Here is a 17,840-nt window from a genome sequence, read left to right on the forward strand (position 1 = left end):
CTGTATTTCATTTGATGTGCTTTATCATGACAAACCAGAATATATATGGTTTAGGGGTGGGGATCTCAACCATTTACAAGATATTAGAACTTTCTCAAATGGCAGGGGATCGGGATGACCCCTGGGGACTAACCCTGTATATCATTCAAACCATCTTAGCATGACAAACCAGAATATATATGGTTTAGGGGTGGGGATCTTGACAACTTAGAAGATATTAGAACTTTCTTAAATGGCAGGGGGTGGGGGTAACCCCTTGGGACTAACCCTGTATTTCATTTGATGTGCTTTATCATGACAAACCAGAATATATATGGTTTAGGGGTGGGGATCTCAACCATTTACAAGATATTAGAACTTTCTCAAATGGCAGGGGATCGGGATGACCCCTGGGGACTAACCCTGTATATCATTCAAACCATCTTAGCATGACAAACCAGAATATATATGGTTTAGGGGTGGGGATCTTGACAACTTAGAAGATATTAGAACTTTCTTAAATGGCAGGGGTGACCCCTGGGGACTAACCCTGTATTTCATTTGATGTGCTTTATCATGACAAACCAGAATATATATGGTTTAGGGGTGGGGATCTCGACCATTTACAAGATATTAGAACTTTCTCAAATGACAGGGGGTGGGGATGACCACTGGGGACTAACCCTGTATATCATTCAAACCATCTTAGCATGACAAACCAGAATATATATGGTTTAGGGGTGGGGATCTTGACAACTTAGAAGATATTAGAACTTTCTTAAATGGCAGGGGGTGGGGGTGACCCCTAAGGGACTAACCCTGTATTACATTTGATGTGCTTTATCATGACAAACCAGAATATATATGGTTTAGGGGTGGGGATCTCGACCATTTACAAGATATTAGAACTTTCTCAAATGACAGGGGGTGGGGATGACCACTGGGGACTAACCCTGTATATCATTCAAACCATCTTAGCATGACAAACCAGAATATATATGGTTTAGGGGTGGGGATCTTCACCTCTTACAAGGTATTAGAACTTTCTTAAATGGCAGGGGGTGGGGGTGACCCCTGGGGACTAACCCTGTATTTCATTTAATGGGCTTTATCATTTAGAACATTTTCAATTAAAAAGTTTGTGTCTATCACGAATGGTTTTCAATTTATAATCATTTGAAAATTTAAAAAAATAAAATCCCATAGGGTTCTATAGTAAAACCCTCTTTTCTTTTTGCCCCTCAAAGTACCCCTTTATAAACCCCATTGCAAAAACAAAACCCTGATTGCACCACTAGACATGTTAGTCTAACATATTGTGAAACCCTAAGTTAATTCGACAAGCGGTTTTGGAGAACGGGTGCGGACAAGTTCAAATTTAAAAGCGGCGGAAGAAGAAGAAGAGGAAGAAGAAGAAGAAGAAGAAGAAGAAGAATAATAATAATAACAAGAAATGATTGTAACAGGATGCTGTTACGAAGTCTCCCAAACGAAGCTCCCATAATTCGTAATTCCCAGGGTCGCCTGACATTGGGCAACGTCTTGTGAAAATTGGTTTGGTCCAATAAAGTTATATGCATTAGTGATGCCTGGGGAATAACCTTGCATATCATTCAAATCATCTTGGCATGACAAACCAGAATATATATGGTTTAGGGGTGATGATCTCGACCATTTACAAGATACTAGAACATTGGGGGTGGGGAGGAACCCCTGGGGACTGGCCCTATACGTCATTCAAATGTTCATTACATGACGAACAGGAATATATATGGTTTAGGGGTGGGGATCTCAACCATTTACAAGATATTAGAAGATTGGGGGTGGGGGGGAACCCCTGGGGACTGACTGTATACGTCATTCAAATGTTCGAGACATGACAAATAGGAATATATATGGTTTAGGGGTGGGGATCTCAACCATTTACAAGATATTAGAACTTTCTCAAATGGCAGGGGGTCGGGATGACCCCTGGGGACTAACCCTGTATATCATTCAAACCATCTTCGCATGACAAACCAGAATATATATGGTTTAGGGGTGGGGATCTTGACCACTTAGAAGATATTAGAACTTTCTTAAATGGCAGGGGGTGGGGGTGACCCCTGGGGACTAACCCTGTATTTCATTTGATGTGATTTATCATGACAAACCAGAATATATATGGTTTAGGGATGGGGATCTCGACCTTTTACAAGATATTAGAACTTTCTCAAATGGCAGGGGGTCGGGATGACCCCTGGGGACTAACCCTGTATATCATTCAAACCATCTTAACATGACAAACCAGAATATATATGGTTTAGGGGTGGGGATCTTGACCACCTACAAAGTATAAGAACTTTCTTAAATGGCAGGGGGTGGGGATGACCCCTGGGGACTAACCCTGTATTTCATCTGATGTGCTTTATCATGACAAACCAGAATATATATGGTTTAGAGGTGGGGATCTCAACCATTTACAAGATATTAGAACTTTCTCAAATGGCAGGGGATCAGGATGACCCCTGGGGACTAACCCTGTATATCATTCAAACCATCTTAGCATGACAAACCAGAATATATATGGTTTAGGGGTGGGGATCTTGACCACTTAGAAGATATTAGAACTTTCTTAAATGGCAGGGGGTGGGGGTGACCCCTGGGGACTAATCCTGTATTTCATCTGATGTGCTTTATCATGACAAGCCAGAATATATATGGTTTAGGGGTGGGGATCTCGACCATTTACAAGATATTAGAACTTTCTCAAATGGCAGGGGGTCGGGATGACCCCTGGGGACTAACCCTGTATATCATTCAAACCATCTTAGCATGACAAACCAGAATATATATGGTTTAGGGGTGGGGATCTTGACCACTTACAAGGTATTAGAACATTCTTAAATGGCAGGGGGTGGGGGTGACCCCTGGGGACTAACCCTGTATTTCATTTAATGGGCTTTATCATTTAGAACATTTTCAATTAAAAAGATTGTGTCTATCACAAACGGTTTTCAATTTATAATCATTTGAAAATTTTTAAAAATAAAATCCCATAGGGTTCTATAGTAAAACCCTCTTTTCTTTTTGCCCCTCAAAGTACCCCTTTATAAACCCCATTGCACAAACAAAACCCTGATTGCACCACTAGACATGTTAGTCTAACATATTGTGAAACCCTAAGTTAATCTAACAAGCGGTTTTGGTGAACGGGTGCGGACAAGTTCAAATTTAAAAGCGGCGGAAGAAGAAGAAGAAGAAGAAGAAGAAGAAGAAGAAGAAGAAGAAGAAGAAGAAGAAGAATAATAATAATAAGAACTGAGCAAAAACAATAAGTCTTCCCAAACTTCGTTTGGGAGACTTAATAAGAACTGAGCAAAAACAATAAGTCTTCCCAAACTTCGTTTGGGAGACTTAAAAATCTTCATAAATGTACTGCTATTGAATTATTGTCTTCCTGTACACTACTTAGCCAAGATTTTCCCGTATGCAGTGACCTTTACTACAAGACCTCTCGTTAGAAGTTCGGCCACCGCACAGCGCAAGTGCAGGAGCAAAAAAGGGATGAAAAAATGTAATCAAATGTGCACTGGAATTTAAATAGTAATAACTGATTCTTAAAGAACAAAAGCAATACAACAAATCATTAACAACTGTTAAAGAATTACTTTACAAATGAGAATGCATGGAAAATATAAAACAAAATTATCATGGCTTTATCCATCCCCTTATTTATCATGTGCTCCACATGCTCTCTGTTGATTGTTTATCAATGTCACAATCAGGTAAACTTCGTCAACAAACTCGAAAGTTAATTAGCTTTCAATCAACAATCATTAAATGAAATATTATTTGTCAATAGTACATTTTAGATTCGTAATAAATATAAAATACATGCATACAGGACTTAGTCTAGTATATATGCATGCATTGGTTCAATAATTTCGATAACATCCAAATTACAAGAAACTCGTTTCATATGACTTTAAAACTGCTGCAAAATTTTACATTTACCATTTATTTCTGCTTCTTGCATTTGCCTCGCCATATCTGCTTCTTCTTTAGTTATAATCTCTGTGGATTCATCAGATGATTCCTCCATCATTTTGTCAATCTATAACTAAAATATCAATTAGAAAAAAAAAAAATATTTATTTAACTACTGTATTGTATGATTTGAAATGTGCAAAGTTTTCCTTGCAGTCTGAATTGGACTAATTTCCTGACTTGGACTTGATAAACCAGTACTTGCCCATTTACTGTTTTCATCTTGAGTTCTCAACAGAAATTGCTTTTCTGAATTCATCACTTAATTTATCACAAATTTATGAAACTTTTTATCGGATCAACATCCACCAAGTTAAATGACTGGCCACTTAGTGTCTGAGATTTTAACACAAATGTAAAACTAAATAGTTTAAGTCAGTGAAGTGTAAAATGTAGGTCAGTGACCAACTACTTGTAAGATAAATGTACATCTGCTTTTCTACTGTGGATTCATTATTATTCGTTGGATACCAATTTTAAGAGGTTTTCGTAGGTACAGGTGAACCACGAAATTAAATGTTCAACGAATGACAAATTTCCTATAGGCATGTATGCAGACTTTGGCTAAACCACGAAATTAAACATCCACGAACATGTAAGTTTTCCTTAATCCACGAAAATTGGTACCCACGAAAATAAACGAATCCACAGTATCTTAGAAACATCACTACACATTGTTAAGGTTGTATAGGTCTCGTGGTATCTAAGATATGAATTTGACATAAAAACTTAATACAAGTCAGTGTGGCATAGAATGTACTCAATGTAGATCATAATGAGTAAAAAGGAAGAGGTACTCTAAATGTAAGGATAATGGAGCACCTAAAATGGTCAATTGTCTAAAGATCACAATAACCTATGTTTGTGTGATGCAGCTTTACACCCCTAGATGCAATTGTTAAACCAGGTTATTGTAGGACACTAAGCATCTGAGATCTGAACTCAGACATAAACCTTATATCAGTAAAGTTTAACTTAATCAAAACCACTGAACCATGACATAAAAGTTCATGTGACCTACATTTACATCCTATAACAATTGGGCAATTTCTCTAAAACACACCTGCCTACTTAATTTTAAGGTTGTTTTAGTTTCTTAGAAGTTTCAGCAGACAGGACAAGGATACATACGTGAACATTTACATAGAGGGTTCTACAATGGTTTCTCTAAAACTATCTTGGTCTAACTACAAACTTGGCTGTTAGATCTTAATTGTTATTTCATGTAATCCTTCAATGATTTCCTTTTAATAGGTATTTGGACAGCTCTGTTGGTCTGACTTGATCCACTACAGCAAACCTAAGACCTATAACCTGCCGAACACGAAAATCATAAGTTACAATACATGTAGTTTACTATATAATTAATCATGAACAACAATTCAAGGCAAAGACTGCTCTCAGTTATTGGTTCTAAATCTACCTGTACAGATTACTTTTGATAGTGGGAAGTTTATGCCATCAAAAATTAAACAGAAAAAATCATTCAATGACTGACATGAAATAATGCATGGAGTTGGTGCTAAACTAAATTAAACAAATAATCAAAGACATTAATTATAAAAAGAATATGTGGTATGATTGCCAATGAGACAACTCTCAACAAGAGACCAAGTGACACAGAAATTACCAACTATAGGTCATTGTACGGCCTTCAACAATGAGCAAAGCCCATACCGCATAGTCAGCTATAAAAGGCTCTGAAATGACAAATGTAAAAGAATTCAAACGAGAAAACTAAAGGCCTAACGTATGTACAAAATAATGAACGAAAAACAAATATGTTTCACAGCAACAAATGACCACCACTGAATTACAGGCTCCTGACTTGGGACAGGCACATACAGAATGTTTGCGGGGTTAAACTAGTTTGAAGGTGCCAACCCTGAGCCCTAACCTGGGACAGTGGTGTAACAGTACAACATAAGAACAAACTATAAAATCAGTTGAAAAAGGCTTAACTAATCAGATTGGATACAAATAGAAATACATCTAACAAAAACAGAGTGGACGTGGACGGGTACTTATACACCCCCACAACAAAAAGACAATAAGTACAGATCTGAGAATACTAGCAGTTACTGACAGCTAGTTCAAAGCCAAAAACAACAACAATAACAAAAGTCATGCATCTAAGACTAAAATATTAAACAGAACACATCCAATGGATTTAGCGTAAAGACATCATAAACAGGCAGAGAAAAACATGACCTTGTGCAATGCCAAGATACAGGTATCGACAGATTGTAGCGCCATGAATGTCCATATGTATATAAAATTAATATTTAGTTTGATTTTAATTTACTGATAACAAAATCAATATTAATACCAATTAAAACAATATTCAAAGATATAATTAATATCCATCTATCTTATAAAATTAGACTTTTCCATTGAATTATTTCATTTCTGTGCACTCATCACATATCGTAGTCAATCTTTCACAAAAATGTTTCAAATTCAAATTATTTGTTTTTTACTTTGTCAATGGAGTTAAATAAATGTTCTATGGGGATGGTGTGGAAATCATTAGATTAACTGCTATTAAGTGTTTAAATTCACCGACTCCAAGATTTACAACTTACTCAATGATGTCTTTATTAAAGACCAAGGAATATTTTCATACTGGGATGCAAAAATTTGAAAGTTTAAAGTTCTGTCACATTCATGACATTTAGGATTTAATAAACTTTTTAAAAAAGGTCAATGGTAACCTCATTCCCATGTGTCTGTTATTACAGGAGATCGAAGACAGTGCACATAAAGTTTTAACATAAGAAGGGAAAATAACACACTACAATCCAACAGTGATTTGTTTAGAAATAAAATTCCAAATGTTGATTAGTTCCATACATTCATGACATTGATTTCCAATTTCTGTTTTATGAATAAACTGTCACAGTTGACCTGTGGTCAATGAAGGAAACACATGTCATATGACATTGTGACTTGAAGAAATTTGATTTTTGACTTAAAATTTTTCCAGGGAAAATGCATTAATTGGAAAGTTGTGTAATAGTGAATCATTTCTTCCAGCGTAGTCTCTCCATTTACATGATTTATAAGAAATCATTATCAGAAGTGTAAAAACTCCCCCGACATATTTTCCCTAGGGTTTTATTTCCTAGGGAATGTACACACTAGTGTGAAGAAGGAATACACTAGTTGATTTCTTTAACCAGAAAAATCTACTATTCTGAATGACAGTATGCTTACATATTGCATAGACGTATTTACACTTGTATGCAAATTTGTCCGCCATTACGTAAAATCACACAGGTTCCCGTAAACTTTGACATCATAATTCAAAACATTTGACGTTACAATTAAAAAAGTGATTGTTGCCTGACGTCAAAAGGTGAATCGGAGTAGATCAAAGGTCATTCGGAGGCAAAATATAGCCAATTACCAAAAGTGTAAATACGTTTATTATTGTGCTGTTAGCATGCATGTATTCATGTCAAGTAGCTGTATCATGTATGGTGTGAGAGTGTGAGTATAACTGATGCCAAAATCAAATGTAATAATTATTAAACGATCGGTTTAAATATATATAAGAAAGCCAAACTCGGAATTTGGTCATAAATAACACAATAATCTGTGTATTTATGTGTTTATACAAAGGTAGCATCTGTTGCATTCGACAGTTGTCATTCCTCATGTCTGTTATGATGTACAAATTCGTGAACAATAAGTTTCATGAAAGAAGAAGAAATATCACGTAATGTGTTAACCTGTGTAATTGCTTTTGTTTACAAACAAATTGTCAATTTGTCGGTGACATCACTAGCCACGTCTGAAAATAAGCTCGGATGTTCTCTGGTTTTATCTTCAAGTATTTTACTGGTTCTCTAGTCTTATCCATGAAATACTGAATGAATCATTTCTCAACAGGGAACCAATCAAAAAGCCTACTTTCTTTTTCTAAAAATAGATGTTTTGCCGGAAATGATAACTCTTAACTAAAGATTGGCATCACTTCCTGTTACCTCTATAACAATTAAGGTTATTTGGTTTATGCAACCACCCAATATGACAATGAGATTTTTTCATGTTTTTTGTTGAATCACAAATGGATTTATGGTAGGTATTTTACTCTTTAATTTTCCATATGGTACAGGGCATGTTTAGAAATGATTATGAAATTGCGGCTATAGTCATGATAGTCATCCCTTTTAATAGCCTGTTTAGGCCTCTATTTTCAGCTCTAAATAAATATCAGTGGTGGAACTGAAAGTTGTAACTTTTAAAAAAATAACTTCAAATAGTTTTTTGTCTCATTACATTACTGGATAAGATTATCGCCAAACGATGACCATAAAAAAGGCATAATCTATTGTTATTTAGACCTTTCAAGGTACAAACATTTGTAACTCAAAGAAATTCCTGAGAACTGCTTATATTATTAATTCTTTTAAATATATATTTTGAAAAAGTTGTAGCACAACCATTTTAATGGTGGTACAAGTTCACATTGGTACGGCTTTGCCATGTTTGCAGTGGTACAAGTTCACGGTATCAGGTCCGTTCGCGCCCTATACACGTTTGCACCCTACACGTTCGCCCCCTAGGTCCATTCTCACCCTACACGTTCGCACCCAATTTTAATTCAAATTCAAGTTGAATTATTAGATATTTTTTTAAATGTATATACCAAAAAAATATATTTTCCTGAATATAAATTGGGGAATTATTATATGAATGTTTTTAGTTTTTTTTTTTTTTTTATCAGTTTGATGATTAATTATTAAATGTTAATTATTTACAAATGTATGATTACTGCTAATTGGTATTTATACACAGCTAAATTTGGTATTATTGTTGTGTGTTTGAAAATCATGATTGTTGTTTTAACTTGATTTGATGTAAATACCTGAATACTGCATGTATTTAGCTTGGTATGAGTAAATGAAAAAAAATTTATATCACAACACTAACCAAAACATAATTTAATATTTATTCAACACAAAAAAAACAAAAAAACACTTGAGAATCTCACTTTATTTTGAAACAATGAAAAAATAAATTTATAGCAATACACTAACCAAAAGATGATTAAGATTTATTCAACACAAAAAACAAACATTGTCAGAATTTCACTTTATTTAGAGACAATAATTTTTTTTTATAGCAATACACTAACCAAAACATGATTAAGATTTATTCAACACAAAAAAATGTTGTCTGAATCTCACTTTATTTTGAAACAATGAAAAAAATATGTTTACAGTAATACACTTACCAAAACTCGATTACAAAATTATTAAACACAAAACCAATAAAAAGGGTGCGAACGTGTAGGGTGCGAATGGACTTTGGGTGCGAATGTGTAGGGTGCGAAAGTGAAAGGGGGCGAACGTTAATGGGCGGGAATGTGTTTGTGGGGAAACGGACCCAGATTCCAAGTTCACATGGTGCAAATTAAAAAAGTACATGTATGAGTTAAATTGCTTCTGTGCATCTTGCATAGATACATATAGCACCATTTTAGATGTGTAGCAAAACTGTTGATTATACAGCATAGGTATATAAATACATTTTACATTTCTGTGTTTTATAAAATTATGTATTGTGTGAGCTTTTGTTCATGTCCTTTCTGTTCTGTGTTACAAATAATGCAAATGCAGCTCTAACAACATGACCAATTAATGTTCATAATGAATTAATAAATGGCCAAAGTGGTTAAAAATAACAAATTTTGTTTAGTCACATTCATATTTTATAAGCCACAAAAAGTATTTAATGGCTATCTTTTTGGAATATAATGTAGTAAGTTTAGTTTGATGACCTTAACACCCAGTCTTTGATAGAACCATGCAAAAGGCTTATAAGTGGGTCCACATGACATGTCAACCAAATGTAATGAAATTTTGCACATATGTTATGATAGTCAAGAGAAAAAAAATTCTAGCTTTAAAATTTGATTTAAGGCTTATTTTAGATTTTGCAGCGCCATCTATTCCAAAAGGCTTAATTTCCCAAAATTTCCACAAAAATGTCACAATTTTGTTACTCTGAATATGCTAGATATGGTTATGTTTAGCTGATATTTGAGTTGATTTTTATAACAAGCATCATTCGTCCTTCAAAACTTGACAAAATGTTTTTGCTTGAGTATAGCTATATTTTGGGGCTGACCGGTCTAAAAAGGGCATTTTGGACATTTTTTGGATACTTCCTAAAAAGGTCAACAAAAAGACAGGAAATCTTGTAAAGTACAATGCATTTTTTAATGTTTTAAATATTTCTATAAAAGTTTACATGTGTGCTACAAGTTTTATGATTTTTGATCTGGGGGTCTCCTACACCGTTACCATGGCAACAGAATAAAAATGAGTAACTTTCACATATTTTTCACAATAATCCGTGTATTTAATCATGAAAACTTATTTATCTTTTGACACTGGCTTATGATATTTGGCATGAAGGTGTATTACAATAAGACAGTGTATCTCATAAAAATTAAAACTGTCAAATGACCTTGACCTTTGACCTCAAGGTCAAAATACTTAATTTTTTTTACATTTTTATGCGCCCGTTTACGGGACGTATTAATGTATACCTCTGTCCGTCCGTCCGTCTGTCCGTCCGTCGTCAACATGTCGGACATTAACTCAAAAACGCTTTAACCAATTTGCATAAAACTTTGGTGAATTGTTTATATTCATTGACGTGAGCTCCCTTTCGTTTTTTATAAATTTTAGATTTTACGTTTCCGAGTTATAGGGTTTTATTCATTAAAAAAAGGGGGATTTTCCAGTTTTCTGACAATAACTCAAGAATGCTTTCACCAACTTGCAAGAAATTGTGGTGAATTGTTTATATCTATTGACATGAGCTCCCTTTCAATTTTTATAAATTTTAGATTTTACGTTTCCGAGTTACAGGGTTTTATTAAAAAAAAAAGGGGGATTTTCCAGTTTTCAGACAAAAACTCAAAAATGCTTTCAGCAGTTCTTATGAAACTTTGGTGAATTGTTTATATCTATTGATGTAAGCTCCCTTTAGAATTTTATAAATTTTACATTTTACATTTCTGAGTTATGGGGTTTTATTCATTTAAAAAGGGGGATTGTCCAGTTTTCTGACAATAACTCAAGAATTCTGTCACCAACTTGCAAGAAATTGTGGTGAGTTGTTTATATCTATTGACATGAGCTCCCTTTTGATTTTGATAAATTTTCGATTTTACGTTTCCGAGTTACAGGGTTTTATTAAAAAAAAAAAGGGGGATTTTCCAGTTTTCAGACAAAAACTCAAAAATGCTTTCAGCAGTTCTTATGAAACTTTGGTGAATTGTTTATATCTATTGATGTAAGCTCCCTTTAGGATTTTATAAATTTTACATTTTACATTTCTGAGTTATGGGGTTTTATTCATTAAAAAAGGGGGATTTTCCAGTTTTCTGACAATAACTCAAAAATGCTGTCAGCAATTCTCATGAAACTTTGGTGAATTGTTTATATCTATTGATGTAAGCTCCCTTTTGATTTTCATAAATTTCTAATATGACATTGAGAATTAATTGAACTTTATTTGTTTATAGTCTTACAACAGATTTACTAAGTACTGCGCAACAGCACAGTGTATTGCACAACAGCAAGAAATCTTTAATTGAATATAAATTCAATTCATATAACCAATTTCAAGTTCTTTGACTACATTTATTCAGAAACCTGTAATATGTCAAATATTTAATTACAATCCAAATTCAGACCTGTATCAAGTTTGAATATTGTGTCCATTTTTGCCCCAACCGTTCAGGGTTGGACCTCTGCGGGCGTATCCAGCTGCGCTCAGCGAAGCAGTTTATCTTATCTGGAGCACACCTTTTCCTCTCCCTTGACAAAGTCTTTTCATAATTTACACATAAGTGCAGCTACTCAATATCATGTGTCACTTACCATGAATGATGACCTTGATCTTTTACCTTCAAGGTCAAATAAAAAGTCAAGGTCAAATATTTAATTTCATATGTCACCCTAAAACCAAGCATATTCTTTCTTGCCATGTCAATTTTTAAAATGAAGAGATGTGGACTGATGCAGCTTATGAGACAACTATCAACGTCAGTTAAAATGAAGTGGTAGTAAGCAATTCATAGGCCACATTAAGTGCAAGACCTTTTTTAGTGCAGCTAAGGGTTTGTCCCTGGGGTTCATGCCCCGTCCCTCATAAAATAATGATGTTATTTAGATTTATCTAAAAAAAAGGGTTCAGAACTCCATCCTTAACCCATATTTAATCTTAATTGCCTTTCTAGTTCATCATGAGGGACATGCCCTGCCCCCTACATACCATTGATTGTAAAATAGCTTGAAATATGTTCATATCCCTACCTCTAAATCATATATATATTCTCAATCAGCAAGACAGCACCTTTGAGTACACCATATATGTTTTTGGTGTGGTTTGTGCCCCTTATATATCTGTTCAGATACCCACCCCTAAATCATGTACTCAGATAAATATATCATGACTAGACCAATTAAGTGTACCATACATGTATATTGTGTCCCTCATGCCCTACCCCCTCGTTTCATAAATTGGTAAATATATGGAAAACAGTACATATTTCCATGCATTAACCATATATTCTTACTTGCAATGACAATCTTTTTTTTTACCAGGATGATTTCTACAGGGGAGACATTAGTTTTAATTCACTAAAACGGTTCTACCTAGTTGTAATTAAATTCAAAGACAATTTGGTAGAATTCTGACTTTATGCAGAAAAATTTGAAATACTGTGAATTCAGAACGTAATGTGTGTAATATTATTATTGCATATTCATGGTGACTGTCAAAAATGTGAGATTAATTAAAGCAAATTTAAATTATATTGAATATTGTACAAAAAATGAAATGTAACTTAGGTCATATCACAGTCTGGGCCTTATAGGGGTAACTACGTGTTGTGGGTTTTCCTGTTTGTTGCAGATCGTGTGGCGACCTCTGGGTGTATATTTTTGGTTAGTTAACTTCTGAGATGAAATATTGTCTCCTTGACATATACCCCATATCTGTTTTTGTTGTCCCCCTCAGCATCACATTGCGCCCGGGAATATATGAATGCTGTTCGTTCGTCTGTCCGTCCGAGCATCGGTCCGGATTGTAAACTTTCTAGCATAATTAATCGTTATCTAATTTGGATAAAATTTATGCAGTAGCTTTCTACAGACAACAGGTCAAGTTTGAAAATGAGCCTTGTACAAAAATTTAGTAGACGGGTAACATTGAAAATCTGTTGTGTTATTCATATTGCAATAATTTTTAAATTTACAGGAATATATTTTGAAAGTTTCGATCAGAAAGTTTCGACATACATTGTACATGTAAAAGTCAGCTTGTTAGATTTCCCAAATAAACTAAGAAAAGCATGAAGATTTTGATAAATAAAGGCTAGGTTTTGAAAAAGTCCAAGAAAGTTGTAAAATTTCCCCAAAATTGTAAGAGACGTTATTATAATACCACATCTTTTTATTTTTATATTGTATGCTTTTTTGAACAAGGAGAAAAACAACATGAAAAAAACCTCATTATGAAGGCATTTGCGACCGCCCTAAAACAACTCCATGTAAAATGTTTCCACCAAAAGAATGGTTATCATCAAATTAGATCAGAAGCTTATTTGGAAACTTTACTTTATGAAAACAAATGAATTGGTGGACAATTCTAATATAGTTGAAACAAATGATGAAGCAGATGTAGGACATGATTCAGACTTCATTGAAGTACTACTGTCAAATATTGAATATATTGAACTCAAGATCAGTTGAGGACATAATAACGAGAAATTATTGCTTCTTCTTCTGTCTAATATATGTGTTTATATACATATATCAGAAATATTTGTGAATGTACTAACCAGACTCAAGCTAGCGAACAATAAGCCAGCGAACAATAAGAAAACGTCCAACCTGATCATGCCTAAAAACCGAAGACTTGCAATAACACGAAACGTCCTTTGAAATCTGATGACAATCATTTCCAGTAGGAAGACGAAATGCAATTCCATTTTAACACAGACAAAGTTAATTAGTTATTTGTGTATTTAATACAACTTTTTTTTAAGCCGGGCATCTGAAATTCCTTTTAGCTCATCCTTTCTCTTTTTAGTGTTCTCTGATTAGAGATGGGTTTGTTGTCTTTATAATAATAATGAAAAAATAAAAAAAAATAGTTCACACTAAACTAGTTTAAAGATACAATTATATCTTCTAGCTCAAATACACGAATAACTAATTAACTTTGTCTGTGTTAAAATGGAATTGCATTTCGTCTTCCTACTGGAAATGATTGTCATCAGATTTCAAAGGACGTTTCGTGTTATTGCAAGTCTTCGGTTTTTAGGCATGATCAAGTTGGCGCGTTTTCTTATTGTTCGCTGGCTTATTGTTTGCTAGCCTGATGCATCTTATTGTTCGCTGGCTAATTGTTCGCTAGCTTGAGTCTGGTAATGTATCATGAAATGCATCTGTTGCATCACAATTTGGTAGTAAAATGATTTTCTTGAGTGTTTAGTCCTTGGATCCAGCATGAACTGTACATTCAAGTCTGGCAGTTGAATTCTTAAGTTTGACTACATTTTGACAGTCTAAAAATCATGTCTATATAAAAAAATAAGGAGATGTGGTAAAATATGAAACAATTCAATTGAAAAAAATTACGGCCTAATTTATAACAAAACAGTTTATGAAAAACAAATATGACAGACATGAACCAAAGAAAACCACTGAACTACAGGTTACTGCCTTGGGACAGGCACATAAAGAATGTGGCGGCGTTAAACATGTTTGTGAGCGCTCAACCCTCCCCCTAACCTGGGACTGTGGTGTAACAGTACAACATAAGATCAAACTATAAAAATCAGTTGAAAAAGGCTTAACTCATAAGATGGATAATATAGAAATACATCTAACAAAAACACAAAGTAGACGTGGACGGGTACTTTAAATCCCAAAACAAAACGACACTTAGTACAGATCTGAGAGTACTCGCAGTTACTGACAGCTAGTTCAAAGCCAATAACAACTAATGAAAAAAATCATGTATCTAAGACTAAAATAAAAATCAGTACACATCCAACATCCAATGGATTGAGTGTAAAGACGTCATTAACAGTCAGAGAAAAACATGACCTTGTGAAATGCCAAACTATTATAAGTATTGACAGATTGTAGTACCGTGAAAGTACATATGTGTAATATTTAGTATGGTTTTAATTTACTGATAACAAAATCAATATTTACACCAATAAAAACAATATTCAAAGTTTTAATTACAGTGTTGAATAGGTAACCTTTTTGAATAAGTTTATTTAAAGGATTGATAAGTTTACCCTAGTTATTTTTGTAAACATCAGCTTTTTACCTAATGTAACAGATTGCCCGGCTATAAAAATACAGTCTCTGAAATTATTGTTAAAGTACAATTTAAGAACAAAGGGCTAGTGCGAGCTTTTCCCATCAATTGGCGTCAGTCGTCCGTTGTGGTCGTCCGTTAAATTTTACAAAAATCTTCTCCTCTGAAACTATTGGGCTAAATTTAATCAGACTTGGCCACAATCACCATTGGGTATAGAGTTTTAGAAATTGTGTGCAATGACCACCCCCTTTTTTCCAACCAACATGGCCGACAAGGCTAAAAATAGAACTTACAGGGTAAAATGCAAGTTTTTTCTATTATCTTGAAAACTGCTAAAGGTAGAGAAAATCTGACAGGGGCAGGAATTTTCAAAATGTTGAGATTTCCCTACCATCTATTCACGTCAAAACTGTCAGACGAGCTTGTGTTGGAGTTTTTGCCCTTAAATGACATAATTTTTTGCCAATTATTTTAATCTCTGCAATAGATAGATACTTTACAATACAAAATTAGTAAGGGGTTCCTCGGATTCTTGTGTCTCGCCCTTGATTGCAGCTGTCAGTGTTAAAGCATAATGTTGACCTAAAAAGTGAGTCCATTTATCAGTAAATACTAAATTGAAAAAAATCATTTTTTTTAGATGCTATTTCTTGATCTTGAAGATTAGCGTCTGTCCAAGTTTTATAACAATCCATGAAGGTTTACAAATTTATCATGTCAAAAAAATTCAATCCCAGATTGTCTGTAAATGTCAACTGTAAAAAACTAAGTCCATCTTTCAGAAAAATACTGAATTGAAAAAAATATATTTTCAAAAGTTTGCTTCAGACATTATTTCTTAATCATAAAAAGGCTTCTGCCAAAGTTTTATAAAATTATATGAAGGTTTGCCAAAGTATTTGATGTGTAACAAATTTTAACCCCAGACTGTAACTACTTGTTAACTGTAAAAAGATCTATATAGATATAGGAAGATGTTGTATGAGTGCCAATGAGACAACTCTCCATCCAAGTTACAATTTATAAAAGTAAACCATTATAGGTCAAGGTACGGCCTTCAACACGGAGCATTGGCTCACACCGAACAGCAAGCTATAAAGGGCCCCAAAAAATTACTAGTGCAAAACCATTCAAACGGAAAAACCAACGGTTTAATCTATATAAAAACGAGAAACGAGAAACACGTATGAACTACATAAACAGACGACAACTACTGTAATCAGATTCCTGACTTAAGACAGGTGCAAACATTTGCAGCGGGATTAAACGTTTTAATGGTACCAAACCTTCTCCCTTTTCTGAAACAATAGTATAACATCACAACATAGAAAAACACACTATAAAATATCAATTGGAAGGCTTAACTCAATCAAAAAATAAAATTAACACACAATGAATGAATAAATTTGACCTGTGACACCTGAATGCAAATACACAGTAAATAAAAAATTACAAGGGATAAATAATTAAAGTCAAAAGTAAATAAACAGGTTTAAACAAAGTTAAAGTATGATATCACTGTGAAATTTCAAACAATTTTTAGAAAATCATCACTTTTGAAGAAACCTGCCTCATATTATACACAGGTAAATGAAAATAATTTTTTTGTTAAGTATACTTCTTCTTCTGTGTGTATAAAATCTTCCGTTTAGGAATACCAAGAAATTTCTTTAATATCAATAAAACTAATCTAACACTTGGTACATATGGGGTGAATATCAACAATAAAAATATACAATTAGTGCTAGATAAAACTTCCTGTACAGGTCCAAGAACAGCATCTAAGGAAAAATGAAATAATTTTGATGTTCATAGTACAAAGAAGTGAAAATTTGTAGTAAATTAAATACCAAATAATCAAAGCTGGTATATAGACAAGATCCATGTTAACATTAAATAACAAAAAAGCATTACAAATAGTCTCAACAGGTCAAATTAAAAAGAAAGTACGATTTGAGAAATTTCGAACTTTAATCTTGGAATTATCAACATTAAACTTGGAAATTCCAACTTTAATCTTGGGATTATCAACTTTTATCTTAAAAACGACTGATATTTTACCTCTAGTCCATAATTTATTGTGTTTCTTTGTATACTTAATCTAATTATAATTATTTTCTCGGCTACATTTTTTGTAAAATGTTACAGAAAAATAGACGTGTATCTAAAGTCTTGTATAGTTTCACGTAGCCTAATATCCATGAAAAAGGTGGGGGGGCTGTAACTTCCCAATAATGGGTATACGTGGATATGCCAAAAATAATGGCCATAATTTTGCGAGATTTTATATTTATGACGCTACTTTTTAATGACATTCTATAGTGATATGCATAGTTCTTTCATAATTTTATATGAAATTTTACCATAAGGTTCAATACCACAAAAGGAAGGTTGGGATTGATTTTGGGGGTTATGGTATCAACAGTTAAGGAATTAGGGGCCAAAAAGGGGCCAAAAATAAGACA

General features: G+C 33.8%; 2 protein-coding genes across 3 annotated transcripts in view; one reads left to right on the forward strand and one right to left on the reverse strand.

Annotated features, from left to right (window-relative positions):
- Positions 1 to 7,857, reverse strand: part of LOC127734340 (protein PRRC1-A-like) — a 33,762-nt gene extending 25,905 nt beyond the window's left edge. The window contains exons 1-2 of the mRNA XM_052244187.1: positions 7,743 to 7,857; positions 3,976 to 4,081 (exon numbers count right to left, since the gene is read on the reverse strand). Of these exons, the coding sequence (XP_052100147.1) occupies positions 3,976 to 4,066 (91 nt within the window). The 5' untranslated portion in view covers positions 4,067 to 4,081; positions 7,743 to 7,857. The remainder of the gene's footprint in view (positions 1 to 3,975; positions 4,082 to 7,742) is intronic.
- An 89-nt stretch (positions 7,858 to 7,946) lies between these two features.
- Positions 7,947 to 17,840, forward strand: part of LOC127734329 (3-hydroxy-3-methylglutaryl-coenzyme A reductase-like) — a 45,557-nt gene continuing 35,663 nt past the window's right edge. For both annotated transcript variants that reach the window (XM_052244174.1, XM_052244175.1), the window contains exon 1: positions 7,947 to 8,091. The gene's annotated coding sequence lies outside the window, so the exon portion shown is untranslated. The remainder of the gene's footprint in view (positions 8,092 to 17,840) is intronic.

This window comes from Mytilus californianus, unplaced genomic scaffold (genome assembly GCF_021869535.1).
Source record: "Mytilus californianus isolate M0D057914Y unplaced genomic scaffold, xbMytCali1.0.p SCAF_3, whole genome shotgun sequence".
Taxonomy (NCBI): domain Eukaryota; kingdom Metazoa; phylum Mollusca; class Bivalvia; order Mytilida; family Mytilidae; genus Mytilus; species Mytilus californianus.